General features: G+C 55.1%; 2 protein-coding genes across 4 annotated transcripts in view; one reads left to right on the forward strand and one right to left on the reverse strand.

The window, feature by feature from the left end:
• Positions 1-1,619: 1,619 nt before the first annotated feature.
• Positions 1,620-12,581, reverse strand: AARS2 (alanyl-tRNA synthetase 2, mitochondrial). 3 transcript variants are annotated; one of them, XM_081518982.1, is made up of 22 exons: positions 12,316-12,581; positions 11,450-11,641; positions 10,785-10,930; positions 10,392-10,559; positions 9,516-9,660; positions 8,773-8,918; positions 8,461-8,569; positions 8,064-8,102; positions 7,875-7,935; positions 7,327-7,460; positions 6,810-6,954; positions 6,429-6,601; positions 6,156-6,269; positions 5,918-6,058; positions 5,097-5,234; positions 4,895-5,004; positions 4,634-4,742; positions 4,217-4,339; positions 3,892-4,002; positions 3,227-3,310; positions 3,031-3,141; positions 1,620-2,591 (listed from the first exon to the last, which is right to left on the reverse strand). In XM_081518982.1, the coding sequence occupies exons 1-22, from the start codon at positions 12,550-12,552 to the stop codon at positions 2,427-2,429; spliced, it is 2,901 nt and encodes a 966-aa protein (XP_081375108.1). In that variant the 5' UTR covers positions 12,553-12,581; the 3' UTR covers positions 1,620-2,426. The 3 variants fall into 3 exon arrangements, with proteins under 3 accessions (XP_081375108.1, XP_081375106.1, XP_081375107.1); XM_081518980.1 differs by having other exon boundaries at positions 7,875-7,986; XM_081518981.1 differs by lacking the exon at positions 8,064-8,102 and having other exon boundaries at positions 7,875-7,986.
• Positions 12,582-13,199: 618 nt separating this feature from the next.
• SPATS1 (spermatogenesis associated serine rich 1) overlaps positions 13,200-15,505 on the forward strand; it is a 45,391-nt gene continuing 43,085 nt past the window's right edge. Inside the window, exon 1 of the mRNA XM_081518999.1 lies at positions 13,200-13,383. Within this exon, the coding sequence (XP_081375125.1) occupies positions 13,371-13,383 (13 nt within the window). The 5' untranslated portion in view covers positions 13,200-13,370. The remainder of the gene's footprint in view (positions 13,384-15,505) is intronic.

The raw sequence follows: 15,505 nt of genomic DNA on the forward strand, positions 1-15,505 counted from the left end.
AGCCACCCTCAGCCTTTCTCCAGGCTGTCAGCAAGGCTGAATGGCACCAGGCAGAAGACCCCAAGCCTCCACAGCGCCCCCTCCACAGCCCTAAGCCCGACACTAGGAATGACCAGCTTCTGTGAAATGACCAGCTTTCATAGAAAAGGAAATTGTCCTTCAAGAGGGGAAGAGCAACCAAGGGTGATGGGAAGTTTCACTGGAGGCAGAACTTGAATTTCAGTTCTGCTGATGATTACTAGCTGGGTTACCCTGGATAAGTTGCCACCTTAGAAGCTCAGTTAACTCATCAAAAAAAACCAGTATCCTCTCTGTGGTGACTACGTGTTAAGAGCCAGGCCTTCAGTCAGTGCACGGAACAGTGGCCACTGCCACAGTTGCTAAGATCCCAAGAGAAAGTCTTGCGACCTTTCAGGACTGCAGGCAGCCAGAGGCCAGGGGCTCCAGGCCCCTTTCAAGCCCTCATCAGTGATTTACCAACTAATCACCACTGCCTCAATTAGAATGAGAAATCACGCAAGCAATGCTGTCAGGAAGGCCTGCTCTGCTCTAAAATTTTGACTAAATGGTCCCAGAACTTCGCAGACAGGGAGGTCTGACTTGGGGATGAGTCCCCCAAGTTCCCCTTCCTTCATCCAGCAACAGAGATCTTCCAATAGAGATGGAGCTCCAGTGTCTGGCTTGGTCCTGGGTGGATTCACTTTGGGAGGGAAGGACAACTGCCCTCCATTCCACACCTTCCTCCTGCTCTGAGCTGCCAATTTCAGCTTCAGCTAAGGTTTGGGGCAGGTGCTTTGCAACTTGCTTTAAAAGAGAAGGCTTGGGACTGCTCTGGTGGTACGGTGGGTGAGAATCCGCCTGCCAATGCATGGGTTGAGTCCCTGGTCCGGGAAGATTCTACACGTCACAGAACAACTAAGCCCGTGCGCCACAACGAGTGAGTCCACATGCTGCAACACTAAAGCTCTTGTGCCCCAGAGCCCGTGGTCCACAAGAGAAGCGCAACCGCAATGAGAAGCCCATGCACTGCAACAAAGAGTAGCCCCTACTCACCCCAACTAGAAAGCCTGCAGGCAACAATGATGACCCAGCACAACCAACAATAAATTAAATTTTTAAAAAATGTTGTTTAAAAAAAAAAAGAGAAAAAAAAAAAAAAAAAGAGTAGGCTTGCTTTGGCTCTGCTCCCTTCTGACCCCAAGACCTGCACCTGCCCCTCAGCCCTCTGCACTGACTCTGCCCTCAGATGTCCACAGGGCTCACACCCTCCCAACCCCAGTCTGCTCTCTCCATAGACCTCACCCCTATCTGACACCTTCTTCTTTCTCTTCACTGCTGTTTCCCCATGGGAAGAAAGCTCCACAAGGGCAGGAAGCTCTGTTTGTTTCTTGCCATAGTCTCAGCAACTGACCAGTACCTGTTGGCTTATTTGTTTGGCTCTGCTGGGTCTTAGTTGCAGCATGCAGATTCTTCGATCTATATTGTGGCATGTGGGATTGTAGTTCCCCGATGAGGGATCAGACCCAAGTCCTCTGCATTGGGAGCTTGGATTCTCAGCCATTAGACCACCAGGGAAGTCCCCATTGGCTCATTTTGTCAACAAATCATCAGAGCCTTCATTAAAATGAGAAGTTGTTAATGAAGTAAGTGACACCAGAGAGGATCTGCCCAGCTCTCATGACTTTCACATGACAGTTTTCACTTTTGGCTACGGAGGCCCTTGTGGGTGTTCAGAACAGGCTGGCACAGCAGGCTTGGCCAAGTGCTTGTGGTGACGATGAGGGGAGTTTAGATCTGGATGCTAGGTGGCCTTTCAGTCCAGTGTGAGGGGTCAAATTGGGGATGGGGCACCCATTCCAGGTTGCTGAGACGGGAGAGGCTGCTTTTTTTTTAGGTGAAAGAACATCCTGGAGCTTCCTGTGTGTGTGTGCCAAGTCGCTTCAGTCGTGTCTGGCTCTTTGCAACCCTATGGACCAGAGCCTGCCAGGCTCCTTTGTCCATGTGATTCTCCAGGCAAGAATACTGGAGTGGGTAGCCATTCCCTTCTCCAGGGGATCTTCCTGACCCAGGGATCAAACCCTGGTCTCTTACGTCTCCTGCATTGGCAGGTAAGTTCTCTACCATTAGCGCTACCTGGGAAGCCTTCTGGAGCTTCCTATCCTGTGAAATAGTTTTTAATGAACAATCACAGACAGAACAGCCATGTACGTCTTCACCTTCACCTCGCAGGGTCTGTGTCCAGGCTCACTTCTGCCTTCCCCAGCCCCCACCTTCTTGTGTCTGTGCAGGTCCCAGCCCAGGGCATCCTCTTGGCTCAGCTGCTTGGCCTCCAGACTTGAGTCCTCTGCTGAGCCTCCTGGGAGGTTCTGTTGGCTCCTTCAGGGCTCCAGTCTCTTCAGTGTGTGTGCGTCCCTGCGTGAGCCTGGTCAGAGCTGGCTAAGGGCATAGGCTCGGGCTGCGCTGAGGGCAGCTTCCAGGTCAGCAGTGCTTCCAGTGCCCTGGGCCACCACTTGAGAGCCCCAGGCTTTGCCCCCCATGTGGCTGCACACGGCCAGTGCCCAGGCCTCTGCTGTGAAGGCCGGCGTGGCACTCTGGGGACAGAAACAGAAGGGGCAGTGATGCAGAGCCACCCTCCCTGCCCCTCCCACTCAGTGTACCCTGGAGGGTGGAGTCACGGTGAGTAGAGCCCTCTTGCAAGCCAGGCACACGGTGGGAGTGGGTAAGTGGGTGAGGAGACGGGAGAGGGATGGGCTGGGAACGCATGTATAGAGGTTGATGAATGGCTGCTACCTATTTGCAAGAAATATGCAGCCTGGAGGGTGGGGTGGTGGGGATTGAGGGAATCCTTTGAGGGTGGGTTGGGAGGGGGTGGGTTAAGGACAAGGAGGTGGCCCTGTCCCTATCCTGGGGTATCCTCAGAGATCACCTCTACCCAGCTGTGGCTCTCTTGTGTGGGAGGAATAAAAGACAAGGAATCAGCAAGCTGGACTAAGAGGTGAGTGGGGTGGGGGCTGCCCTCCCCCCTCTCACCTGGGCCACCTGACAGGCACACAGCACCTGCCCCAGAGGCTGGGGGCTGAGGAGCAGCACGGATGTGCTGGGCGCCTGCTTACACAGCTGCCGGACCACCTTCACCAGCATCTGCACGGGGGAGGGCAGATGGCGACCTTGCAGCTCCCAGCTTCCACCCCGCCGGCACTTTCCCCTCCCCACACCCAACGCTTACCGAGAGGGACTCCGTGGAAACTGTGTCCACAATCAGGGGCCCCTCCGTGTGTCTCTGGAGCAGCTCCTGGGTTTTCTGTGCAGCCTGGGAGGCAGGAAGAGCAGCGCAGGGGTTGGGCTGGGAAGCAATCGGCCCCCACTTCTGAACTGAGCCCCAGCCCAGAAATCCACTCCCATGCCCTGCTTCCCCCAGCAAAGGTGCCAGGGGTTCTGCCGAGAATGGCCGCCTTGTTTAAAACCCTTGTTTTGGGTCCCCTCTATGTCCTTCCTTTCCTCCCTTGCCTAGGAAAGGGAGCTCCAGGCCCCTACACACGGGCCGGTGAAGGTGAAGGGACTAAGGCTGGAGCACAGATGGGCAAGGGGGGTGAGGAGGGACGAGGAGCTACAGTCAAGGAGCAATTAGGGCTGAATGGAGTAATCAAGTCAGCTTCCTGGAGGGAGAGTCTGAACCAGGCTTGGGAGTTGGGGGAGAGACCCAGTTTGGCAGAGAGCAGTGGGGGAATGACCTGATGATGGCACCCAGGTGGCAGGAGAGGCAGGAGCTGCCACCCACCCTCACTCCCCGCCAGGCCTTGGGGCGTCTCAGCGTGCGTGCTAGAGCATCTCTGACGCTCGTCAGGTGTGCCTGCTATCTGCCCCGTGGGGTGCAGCTGGACCCCCTCTCACCTGCCCCATTTCCAGTTTGCGGACGGCAGTGTTGGCACGCCGCTGCAGCGCCTTCAGTGTGGCCTGAAGCTCCCGCCGCTGCCACTGGGGCATTGTGGCGGTGTCCACAGCCTGTGGTCAGAAGTGGCATATCACTCCCTGGCCCCACTGAGTCACGGTCCCTGAGGCAGGGACCAGCAGGGCCAGGGAAGAGGTCACACTCCCTGAACCCCTCGCTGCAAACAACAAACATCTGGGCTGGGGATGCTGGGGGGAGACGGGCAGGGTCGGGGAGGGGAATAGGGCCAGGCGGAGGGGGCAGCTCCACGGTGGGGGTGGCCCTCACGTCGGTGAGTCGCCCCATGTCCTTGGACAGCCGATGTGCCTCCGCCACATTCCGGCTGCCCTGACTCAGCCGAGCTGCGGCTGCTTCTACCTCCTGGGCCAGAATCTGGCCCACCTCCCGGGCCTGTAGGGAGGGAACAGGATGGTCAGGGAGGCATGGCTTACCTGCCCTCCCCAAGACAGGGGCTCTCAACCTATTGCTGGGCAGGGCCAAGTTAGAAACATTTAACAATCAGGACTCATCAAGGCATCAAATGATGACAACAGATGCCAGCTGCCAGCAGCTGGTATAGCTTAGTGCACAGGTATGAATCCTGGTTCTGCTACTGGGCATTCCCCAGCCCGAGCACATCAGCTGCGTGCTCCCTGACCCCATCCACACCCAGAGAAGCCTCCCAGGCCCCGCTGGTGTGCTGACCTGCTGGGCTTGCTCCCCAGTGACAGCCAGCAGGCGGGTGATGCCCTTGACGAGCTGGCGCTCCCCGATGATGACCAGGTCTCCTATCGCCCCCGTGCGAAGCAGGTGCCTGTGGGCAGAGGGAGGGAGGAGGAAGTCTGGGTGATGATGGGAGAGAGAAGAGCAGCTGGAGCTCCAAACCAGCGGCTGGTGGCTCCAGGGACAAGGGAAGGGAGAAGGTCCAGGGCCCCAGTCCCGAGTGGGCAGAGAGGAGTGACTCACGTCCCACAGCATAGCTCCACAGAGGTCTGCAGTGCGGCCTGGGAGGCTGGGTCCAGCGCATGGGCCACGGGCACCCCCACAGATACCACCCGCACAGGGTCTGGGTATACCTGACGGTGAGAGGCACAGGTCTGTTAATGGGCCTGTGAGTGGGAGGGTGGTCACTCACATGATCTCCACCAACAAGGCTCCCCCAACTCACCTCATCCAGGGAGCGCAGGCCAGGGACGTGGGCAGTGCGTGCCAGAGCCACCTCCTCCATGTACACGGCCTCATCCCGCCCCACGGCCTTCTGCACAGTGCCCTCCACTGCCCGCAGCTGCTCTGAGGTCAATGGGGCCTGGGGAGTTGTGGGGGAAATAGATCAACAGGCAGAAGGCTCTGTGCCTGGGAGTGATGCATGATGAAGCAGTCAATGTTCACTGAACTAGCCCCACACTAGTATACAACAGTGAACAGTGCCTAATATATAACATGCACTCAATACGTTTGTAGAGCAGACAATTCTTTTCTTTAGAAAACTACCTAGGAACTGGGCCTATTGGAAGCAGCAGACTTTTTGCTAAGCACTGAAAGTTGATAAAGAAACAGAAGACAGAGGCTTTGTACTTCAGGAGCTTACAACAAGGGGCAGCCAGTGGAAGAAAAATACAGGATGGGGGAGACGCGGGAGCAAGGAGGAGTCATCGGGCGGAATGGGATTCAGACAGTGAGCACTTGCTGCAGGATTTGAGCCAGATGGACATGGAGACAGGATGGCACATAAGGAAGAGGGCAGCTTGGTTTGAGCAAGAACGGCCTGGGTGACAGCAGGGACAAGGAAGCTGGGAGGCCGGAGGCCAAGAGAGGACTCCGGACACCGGCTCCCCTGACCCTCGCTGGAGCAGGAGGGGCCTCAAGGGACGCCTCCCCCCACCCAAGGTCCCCCAGTGACTGAGCGAGGGGAGTCCAGCCCTCTTACTGGTCAAACTTGCACACCACCTGCTGCCTTGTGTGAAGGGTGCCTCTCTGCGCCCGGCTCACCTGTGTGGCCACGTCGAAGCGCAGCCGCTCGGGATTGAGATGGGAGCCTCGTTGCTCTGTGCCGGGGCCCAGGGCCTGCCGCAGTGCCCAGCTGAGCAGGTGGATGGCCGTGTGCTTCTCCATGCAGCTCAGACGCCAGGCCTGAAACACTTCTGTCACCCAGGGTCCTGGGTGCAGGTGGGATGGGGAGAGAGGAGGGGCTGCAGGACATGGAGAATAGCAGGGGTGGGGTCCTCACCTCATCCACGTGCAGCTGCACCTGGTCCCCCACCTTGAGGCACTCAGGGGCCGCCACCTCATGCAGTATGAAGCCTCCGCAGACCTGGGCCCGGGCCACTGGGAAGACCACATCCTGGGGAAGGGCAGGGCCGAGGCACTGAGTGCCTGCCGCCTCTCCCTCCCCTAGGCTCCTTCCAGCTCAGGAGAACTCAGGAACGTGTGTGTGCACGCGCGTGTGTGTGTGAGTGCGTGTGGCGGGCATTGGGGGTGTTGGTGGTAGTGGGGGGCTCACCTGCTGGCCCACCAGCACCAGGTAGCCTCGGTCAGAAGCCTGGCCTCCCTGTTCAGCGTAGAAGTTGGTTTTGTCCAAGAGGAGGCCGCAGCGCTGGCCATCCCCCACGGAGGCCACAGCTGTCCCATCCTCTGTATACAGCTGGAGCACCTGGGCCTCACAGGTGCCAAACTCTGCCAGGGCCGAGACTGCTTATCAGTGCCAGGCTTGGGCCCATGCCTCCCTTGAAGCCAATCTGCAGGGGCAGGTGGGCACTTCCAGCCGGGAGCCACAGCGACCCCTGGCGGCTCCCCCGGGGAGGGCACAGGCCTGGTGGCTGGTCTCTGTCCTCCCAATCGTGGTGGCAAGCCCGTGGCCACCCACCTCAGCCCAGGCTCTCACCGTAACCGCCACCGGGTCGCAGGGAGTAGCTGTACTTGGGGCTGTCATCGGTTGGGGGCACCCCTCGGCGCTGCAGCTCCCCCAGGGCGTGGACGTCGAGCCGCAGTCCCTGCTCCTGAACTGGCTCAGCCTGCAGTGCCCGGTGCTGTGGGATAGGTGTGTGTGCACGAGGGGGTGCGTGGAGACCTGCCTCTGCCACACAGCTTGTGCACCCCGCACCCTGCTCTGGAATAAGCCCTTGGGCTGGGCTGGCTGGTGAACCCTCCCTTGTGCAGGGGTCTCAGGACCAGGACCCACTGCGGCCCTTGATGGCCCCTCTGAGGACTCGTGCTGGCCTCTCCCCTTCTGCTCCTCTGTGTGGCCCACTGCGCTGGCCTTCCTCTCCGCAGGCTGCAGGTGGGGCCTGAGCGACGGGACAGACCCTACCTCAGGCCCCCCTTTCCCTCTTCCCACAGGATCCCAGGACTGGGGGAGGGGCTGTGACCCAACAGAACTGGTGGGGCTGCCTAGCCGGTACCTGGGCTTCCTCCTGCGCCAGCCGCTCCAGTCCAGCAGTGTCCAGCGGCACCCCCTTCTCCTCCAGCATCAGCTTCACCAGGTCCAGGGGGAGCCCCAGGTTCCCAGACAGGGACAAGGACCAGGCCACTTCGGCTTTGAGGAAGGAAGTCGAGGGGCGTCAGGGCTATTGAGGGAGGGAGGGCAGTGTGGAGGGAGTCGGGAGGCTTTTCTGACCACAGAAGCCAGCGGACGCCAAGCACACGGGCCCTCTGCCCGCACTGGGCAGGCCCCAGAAGGGGGTCACCTTCAGGCTCCAAAGCAGGAGCTGGAGGTAGCCCAGGGTCCTCTCTTGGCAAATGTGATTTCAGAGGAGGGCAGTTCATTCTCGGCCTACAGCCAGCCTTGGAAAGCAGAGGCCAGAGGCAGGGCTAGCCAGGCAGCGGGGAAGTGAGAAGCAGAGCGGTGGTGGAGAGAGTAGGGGGAGAGAGAGGTCGGGGCGGAGATGTGAGGCCTGGGCTTGGCTCACCTAGGTGGGGCCCTCACAGTGCCGCCAGACATCCCACTCACCTGGGAACACGTCGGAAGGCCCCAGGCGCTTCAGGGTCCGCTCAATGATCCGCCGACCGCGCTGCAGGGAGGCCAGGAAGGCTGCCTCATCCTCCGACACCAGGCTGGCTATCTGAACAGGGGCAGGGCAGGGCTGGAGCTGGCCTCCAGAGAGGGAGAGCCCCTCCCTCGCCCACCCAAGTCCAGTACCTGGGCTGAGCTCCTCCGCAATTCCGGATAAGCATCTCCCTGGGGACAGTGCAGAAGCCGCCTCTGCAGTGCAACCAGCCCACTCTGCACCTCCACCCTGGCCCTCCCTGGGGACACCTGCCTTGGGGGCTCAGAGAGGCTAATGGAGGGTGGAGGGTCCAAATGGGAAATCAGCTTCTTTAGGGAGGCGTGCGAGTGATACAGGCAGAAGGGGGTCCCAAGGTCAAAGGCTCAGTAGCCTGGGCAAGGAGGCTCCCTGCTTTCTGTAAGCTCGCTGAGAAGACTCTGGGTTAGACACTTAGGGTGGGGAACCAGGGCAGGGTCATTGTTTCGGTTCAGTGACAGGCTCTCTGAGTACCCTGGGAAGCCCAGGGAAGTGACGAAGCTCTGCCCTTACCAGCGTCTCCACCACTACAGGAACCAGGCTGCCCAGGAAGCCAGGTGGTGCCCGCAACACCTCAGTAGAGAACCGTACGGCTCGACGGAGGATCCGACGAAGTACCAGCCTAGAGGGGGTCAGAGCCCAGATACAAGCCCCCTGCAGCCCCGGGTCAGCATGGAGGGGAGAAGGGAGGGCAAGATGCAGAGTGTATGCTCCCTTCCTCCTCTGCCTGCCATCTCAACCCGACTCGCCTCTCCATTCCCCTCCCTCCTCTCCCTTGCAGCCCGAAGCAACCCCTGCCCTTCACTGCAGCCCTTCCAGACTCACGGGGCGCCTGACATCCCAGGGGAGACGCCGTCGGCGATGCAGATACTCAGTGTGCGGATGTGATCAGCCACCACGCGGTATGCTGTGTCTGTGCGCCCCTCGTCTGCTGCCCCAATGCGGCCCGAGTAAGGGGGTGCCCCGCAACCCTGGAAGCAGGAGACGAGACACAGCTGCTGGCCCTGCCACTTACGTTAGTCAAGTCAAGAACCTGGGGGCCAGCCTTGACTTGCTCTGCTCTCTGAGTCTAATCCATCAGTAGGGGCTTTTGCATCTACTTCCAGAGACCTTTCAAATCCATCTACTTTTCTCCACTTCCTCTGCTACCAGCCTAAGCCACACCTTGTCTTTTCTGAACTATGAAACAGCCTCCCAATTTCTCAGCTTCTACTCCAGTTTCCCTCCAGCGCATCCTCTGCACAGCAACAGGAATGGCTTTTAAAAGTGACAATCAGGGACTTCCCTGGTCAATACAGGGGCCTGGGTTCGATCCCTGGTTGGGGAACTAAGATCCCACATGCCACAACTAAGTACGTGCACCGCAACTACTGAGGAAAGAGTGAGGAGCAGTATCAGGTTGTAAACGTGAACTGGAGCCTCATGTCTGATACCCTCACATTCTTGGCTGCTCACTGTCTCCGCAGGTGGGAATACTCTTGAGTCCTCAACAAAGGGAGAAAGCAGTGGTGGTGAGCCCTGAGGACCGCAGGTCAGAGTGACTTCTGGAAGGGAAGAGGCGGGCTTACCTGGTGTATGGCGTCAAGCAGCGGGGAAAAGAGGTCAGTGTCATAGGTGGAGCGCCTGCCTTGCAGCACAGCCACCAGCCTTTCCAGGCCCATTCCCGTGTCCACGTGCCGCTGGGGCAGGGGCTGCAGGCTTCCGTCTGCTTCTCTGGCCAGGGGTACAGGAAAGGTGTGCAAGGTGAAGCCCCCCCATAGGATTGCAGGTATGATGCTCAAGTGGCATAAAGAGATGAGGAGGGGATTCAAGGGGCCGACAGGGAGAGGAACCAGAGGGTGGTATCATCCCACCACCCCCCCATCCCCCAAAGCGGATGATGATAGCTTTGGGTCCTCTCCTTTCTCATAAAGGGTGACTGGGCCCTCACCTGGACCTAGACCTCCACTTTCTGGGATAAAATTCTTTGCTTTATAAAGAGGCATGTCAAGGCTGGTAGAAAATCTTAAGAGATTAACAAATTCAACTCCAAAGACCCACAGCGTCTGGTTGCAATGTCACGGGCAAAGAAGAGGACTAAATTGGTTACTATCTGAAAAGTGTTTAGAAATATGCCTGAAAGTCATGTCTGACTCTTTGTCATCCCATGGACTGTAGCCCACCAGGCTCCTCTGTCCATGGAATTCTACAGGCAAGAATACTGGAGTGGGCAGCCATTCCCTTCTCCAGGGGATCTTCCTGACTCAGGGAATGAACCCAGGTCTCCTGCATTGTAGGCAGATTCTTTACAATCTGAGCCACCAGGGAAGCCCCCAGAAATATGCCTGGCACATTGTAAATGATGTTTAAGTATTTGTTTTCATAAGAAATGGATCAAAGTCTCCTGACTGCCAACTTTTTCACTTTCAGTCAGGGATTTCCCTCCTCCTCTAGCAACCCATTACCTGTTGTGTTGCATGAAGACCAGATTCCAAAGCTCCACCAGCTGGGGGGCCCCTGCCCCACCGGCCAGGTCATAGTGTATCTCAGTACAGGGCCCACAAGGCCCAGTATCCCCCATCTCCCAGAAGTTCTCCTTGGGCCCAAAGGAGAGCACGCGGCTGGTAGGCACCCTGAGAAGAAAGCCAGACGGATGGTGGGAGACAAAGGCGGGAGCTGGGGACTGCCCCCCTTGTCCCTGCTATCTGCCAGGAGAGCTCTTCCATTAAGCTCAGCAGGAAGAGGAACAGGGCTGACCCTACAGTATCACAGGATACGCTGAGACTCTGAGGTCCGGTGCTGGTTATTTTCCAGTTTTCTTGTGCTCCAGAAGTGGACATAAGTGGGGGTGAACTCACCCTAAGTTGAGCCAGATGTCCCTGCTCTCCAGGTCTGGGCCCAGCCCAGCCTTGGGGTCACCACCAAAGTAGGAGACCCAGAGCCTGTCCTCAGGGATCCCATAGACCTGAGTTAGCAGCTCCCAAGCCATGCTGCAAGCCTCCTCCTGTAGTAGAAACCCAGTGGGAAGAGGAAGACGGGTGAGAAGGCCCCAGTGAAGTGCCATCAAGCCACATGAGTTCCACCCTCGGCTTAAGACAAGACCATTTCCACTGCCCACCTGGTTCCCAGAACAAGCCATGACTCTTTCTGCTTCTGAGATTTTCCTGCATAGAAAGTGTCCTCTCTTCTAAATCCCATTTTCTTTCAGGCCCCACCTTCTCCATAAAATCCGATTCCCACCTCAGCCTGAGTTTTTTAACTCCTGCATTTTGACCATTTATTTACAAATAATTATTGATCAGCCATTAGGCAGGAGGCATAGTCCTGGTCCTCAAGGAGTTTACAGCCCAACCAGGGAAGTGAGACACTTTTCTATTATATGTGTCCATTGAGCACTTTGCCTCTGTGTCTGGTATGAGGCCCTGCTTAAGCAGACTCTAAGAGTGGAGACAGGATTAACCCTGACTCCTTTCTTGGCTGCCCACTGACCCTTTCCTAGCTCCAGGGCTTCCTGGAGACTCACCTTAAAATATTCACCCCCAAAGGCCCAATTGCCGAGCATCTCAAAGAAGGTATGATGGGAAAGGTCTCGGCCCACATCCTCCAGGTCGCTGTGGCGTCCTCCAGCCCTCACACATTTCTGACTGTTGGCTACCCGTCGGAAGCCTGCCATCTCGCTTCGTGGATCCACAGTGCCCAGGAAGATTGGTTTGAACTGGAAACACAAAAAGGGGAAGAGATATCCTAATAGAAGGGAAACGTAGGTATAGAGGGTAGCGGGTAGGTAGTGGGTATAGAGATGGTGATTCAGATTGAGGGCTGTCCATGGCCCCTGAGAGTACAGTGAAGTCTTGGCCAGGGGGGGCAACTTGGGAGCACCCATCTCTGGTGGTGTCTGGGCATACAAATAAATCATGAAAGACTGCTAGTAAAATGAGGACGAATGTGTTGGTGGCTAGAAACAGGGCAAGTCTAGAGAGGGTAAGTGGTGCTCAAAGTCGAAAGCTTAGAGCATATAGGCTAGCACGTAGTATGTGCTCAACAAACATTTATTTTAATGAATGATATCTTTATTTAAAAAAAATAATAAGTGAAGCCAGACTTCCCCCTCCAGTCTGCCCCCATGGGACTCCACACCCGCCATTCCTGGAACTAAAACTCAACTTTCACCTGCCATTCCCGGAACTAAAACTCAACCTTAACTCACGTTTCCCGATCTAGTTCTCACCAAGCCCTAATTTGCAACCCAAACTCAGCCTAATCACGCACAAGCTCTCTTCCCCCCAAACGTAGGAGCTCCGCCCTTTGCTTCTCTTGCCCAATCCCGCAACGCCTTTCTCTGAGAAAAAAATTGCAAACTCCGCCCGATCTGCGTGGTTCAGCCCCTACCTGGTTCATGCCTGCATTGACGAAAAGCAAACTGGGGTCGCCGCGGGGCCTCACGGAAGCGGAGGGCACCAAGCGGTGGCCATGGCGGTCCCGAAAGAAGCTCAGGAAGGCGTCCCGCACGGCCGCGGCCTGGGTTGGAGGGGCCTCCGAAGAGAGCGCCCGAAGGCCCCGCCATGAGGGCGACCTTCGAATGGCCCGCCGGAGTCGCCCAGCTGCGGCTGCCACCGACGCCCCCATCTTAACTGGGGGCAATACTTCACGAGGTCAAAGGGTATCGCAGGGATAGAAGTAACGAGAGGAAGCCCGACGTTTCCTACAGCGACCCCTGGCGGCAGGAGGACTCAAGACCGCTTCTGGCTCCCGGTAGAAGTGATTGGCAAGAAGGCGCCTGCAGGAGTCCACCTATTAATAACACAAGCGGCCTGGTGCATAGTAGGCCCTTAATTCTGGCACTCAACAAATATTCATTAAGAGCCTGTTGTGTGCCAGGCATTTTTTAGGCGCTTAAGGTACATCAGTAATGAAACTGACAAAAATCCCTACCCCCTGGGGACTTTCCTGGTGGTCCAGTGGTTAAGACTTTGTGCTTCCGATGTAGGGGGTGTGAGTTCCATCCCTGGTGAGAGAACTGAGGTCCTACCTGGCATGCCCCGCAGCCAAGAAAAAAAAAATTTAAATAGTCCCTACCCTCCAGAGATTTGTATTATGCTAGTGATTCTTATGTTCATTAATTTTGCAAGGTTACAAATGGAGTTGCAGTGAACAGGTGTGGATTCAACTCTGTGTGGTGTATGTATGTGCGTGCTCAGTCATTGGATCGTGTCCAACTCTTTGTGACCTCATGCACTGTAGCTGGTCACCCTCCTCTGTCCATAAAATGTTCCAGGCAAGAATACTGGAGTGGGTTGCCATTTCCTCCTCCAGGGGATCTTCCTGACCCAGGGATCAACCCCCGTCTCCTATGCCTCCTTCAAGTGGATTCCTTATCACTGAGCCACGTGGGAAGCCTTGATGTCTACCCGTGTGTATTTCCAGGCTGAGGGAAGAAGGCAGAGATGGCTAAGGGAGGTGATATCAACATTCATTCAATAGTCATTCAACAGATACTTGAAAGTGAAAAGAAAAGAAAGTGAAGTTGCTCAGTTGTTTCCGACTCTTTGGGACCCCATGGACTGTAAGCTACTGGGATCCTCAGTCCATGGGATTTTGCAGGCAAGGATACTGGAGTGGGTTGCCATTTCCTTCTCCAGGGGATCTTCCCGACCCAGGGATCAAACCCGAGTCACCCGCATCATAGGCAGACGCTTTACCGTCTGAGCCACCAGGGAAGCCCTAACAAATATTTATTGATACCTAAATAGTATATGTCAGGCACTGTGCTGGGAACCTCTCATTCCCTTTTGCCGTTGGCAATGGAAATGGCCATTTTGCTCTTACGGATTGAAGCAGAAGTTTAGTGGAGACACAGAAGCCAAGCAGCAGCTGTTCCATTATTAATTGCTTAATAACATTTGGTCTTTTAATTTGCCTGGGGATTAGAGGGAATCCGGGTTGTCAGGGCAGGAGGAAGCTGTTGGCTGATAGCTGCTGAGATTTCTCTTTCTCTCAGCCTCCTGGTGCCCTAGGCTTTTGTGTGTTTTTGCTTCAGGGTAAGAGAGATGCCTTTTCCACTTCCCCTTATGTCTTTCTCTCCATGGTAACAACTTCGACTGTGAGGCCAACACAGGCACTTATAGGTGGAGCAGGGGTCTTCATCGGGCTTCTCTCGATACCCTCTGCTCTTGGTTTGGGAAATTAAGCAGGTCAAGAAGAGAATTTGCCTCAGTTAAGGCCCCAACAGCACTGAGGTTAATGTGATCATCTCCAGGGCTTCTTCAGCTAGCCACTGGGCTCTTCTGGCCTCCATTCTTTGTGAGTTATGTTATTTAGGGACTTTGAAGAGAGTTAGCCTTGGGAAATGTGTAGTCTTTTTTTGGACTTGAGTTTCTATAGTGACAGTGAGTTCTCAACTTTGTATTCTGACCAAACCCAAGACATCTATCCTGTTTCTTCCCTTGCCCACGCAGATGAAAGGTGTTGTTTTGAAAGTGTCTTTTGCCTATGTTGGTTTTTCCAGTGTTTTTGGAACAGGAACCTAAAGCCAGATGGGGATTTCTGTGAGATTCATGATCTTGAGACAAGCCTGTGAAATTCTTCCCCAAATTGAAATGGGAGTATTTTGCTAGAGAAATCTAGCTAGGGCTTCTCCTCAGGACTGATGTCAACTTTTTTTTTTCCCTGCAGATTTTGCCCAGAAAGTTTTTGCGTTATAGTAGGAACTCCTTATTTTTAGACTATTGTGGATCTAGAGTGGAGCCATGGATTTTTTTTTCCCAAACAGCTTTAATGAAATATAGTTCACGTACCATACAATTCACCCACTGAAAGTGTACAATTCAAATGGCTTTTAGTACATTCACAGAGTTGTTAGCTGTTTATATTTTAGAATATCTAGATCATTTTCATCACTTCCAAAAGAAACCCCATACCTTTTACCTATTAACCCCCAATTACCCTATCCCTCCCAGCCCTAGGCAATCACTAATTACTTTCCGTCTCTAACGATTTGCCTGTTCTGAACATTTCCTATAAATTGAATCATACAAAACATATGGTCTTTGTGACTGACTTCTTTCACTTAGCATAATGTTTTCAAGCCTTATCCATGTTGTAGTATGTATCATGGATTTTATTTTGGGTTGTTTTCTGTTTGAGAAACGGTTTTCTCCCCATCTTGTTGTTTTGTCCTTGCCATTAAAAATGCTTTTTTTTTGAATATGGTATCCTCTGGTAAATCAGTCTCTTTCTAATATTTCCCAGTCAAGCCACGTGGTTCTTGTAGGATTGGGCTGTGCTTATCCTGATTTGCCACTGTCATCTGATGAGGAAGTTAAATTTATGGTCTGCAGTTTCTCAAGATAGATGAATACAGGAGAGAATGTGCCAGACTGGGAAGTTGCTGACCTGGGAACTTCTCTCAGGAGTTCTCACCCACTGCCTTAATACTCATAGGAATTTCATTTCAGGTTTAGAATACAAACGATGTCTGTTTCCTGGGAGCTGTTTAGCTGGGTTTGGGTACAGTCTTCCCTGGGCTAGAGATTGCCCTTATGTTGCTGTCTGACTGACCTCCGCAAGTCCAAGGGCGCCT

Source organism: Giraffa tippelskirchi, chromosome 8, assembly GCF_054371585.1.
Source record: "Giraffa tippelskirchi isolate mGirTip1 chromosome 8, T2T-mGirTip1v1.2.pri, whole genome shotgun sequence".
In the NCBI taxonomy this organism is placed as follows: Eukaryota; Metazoa; Chordata; class Mammalia; order Artiodactyla; family Giraffidae; genus Giraffa; species Giraffa tippelskirchi.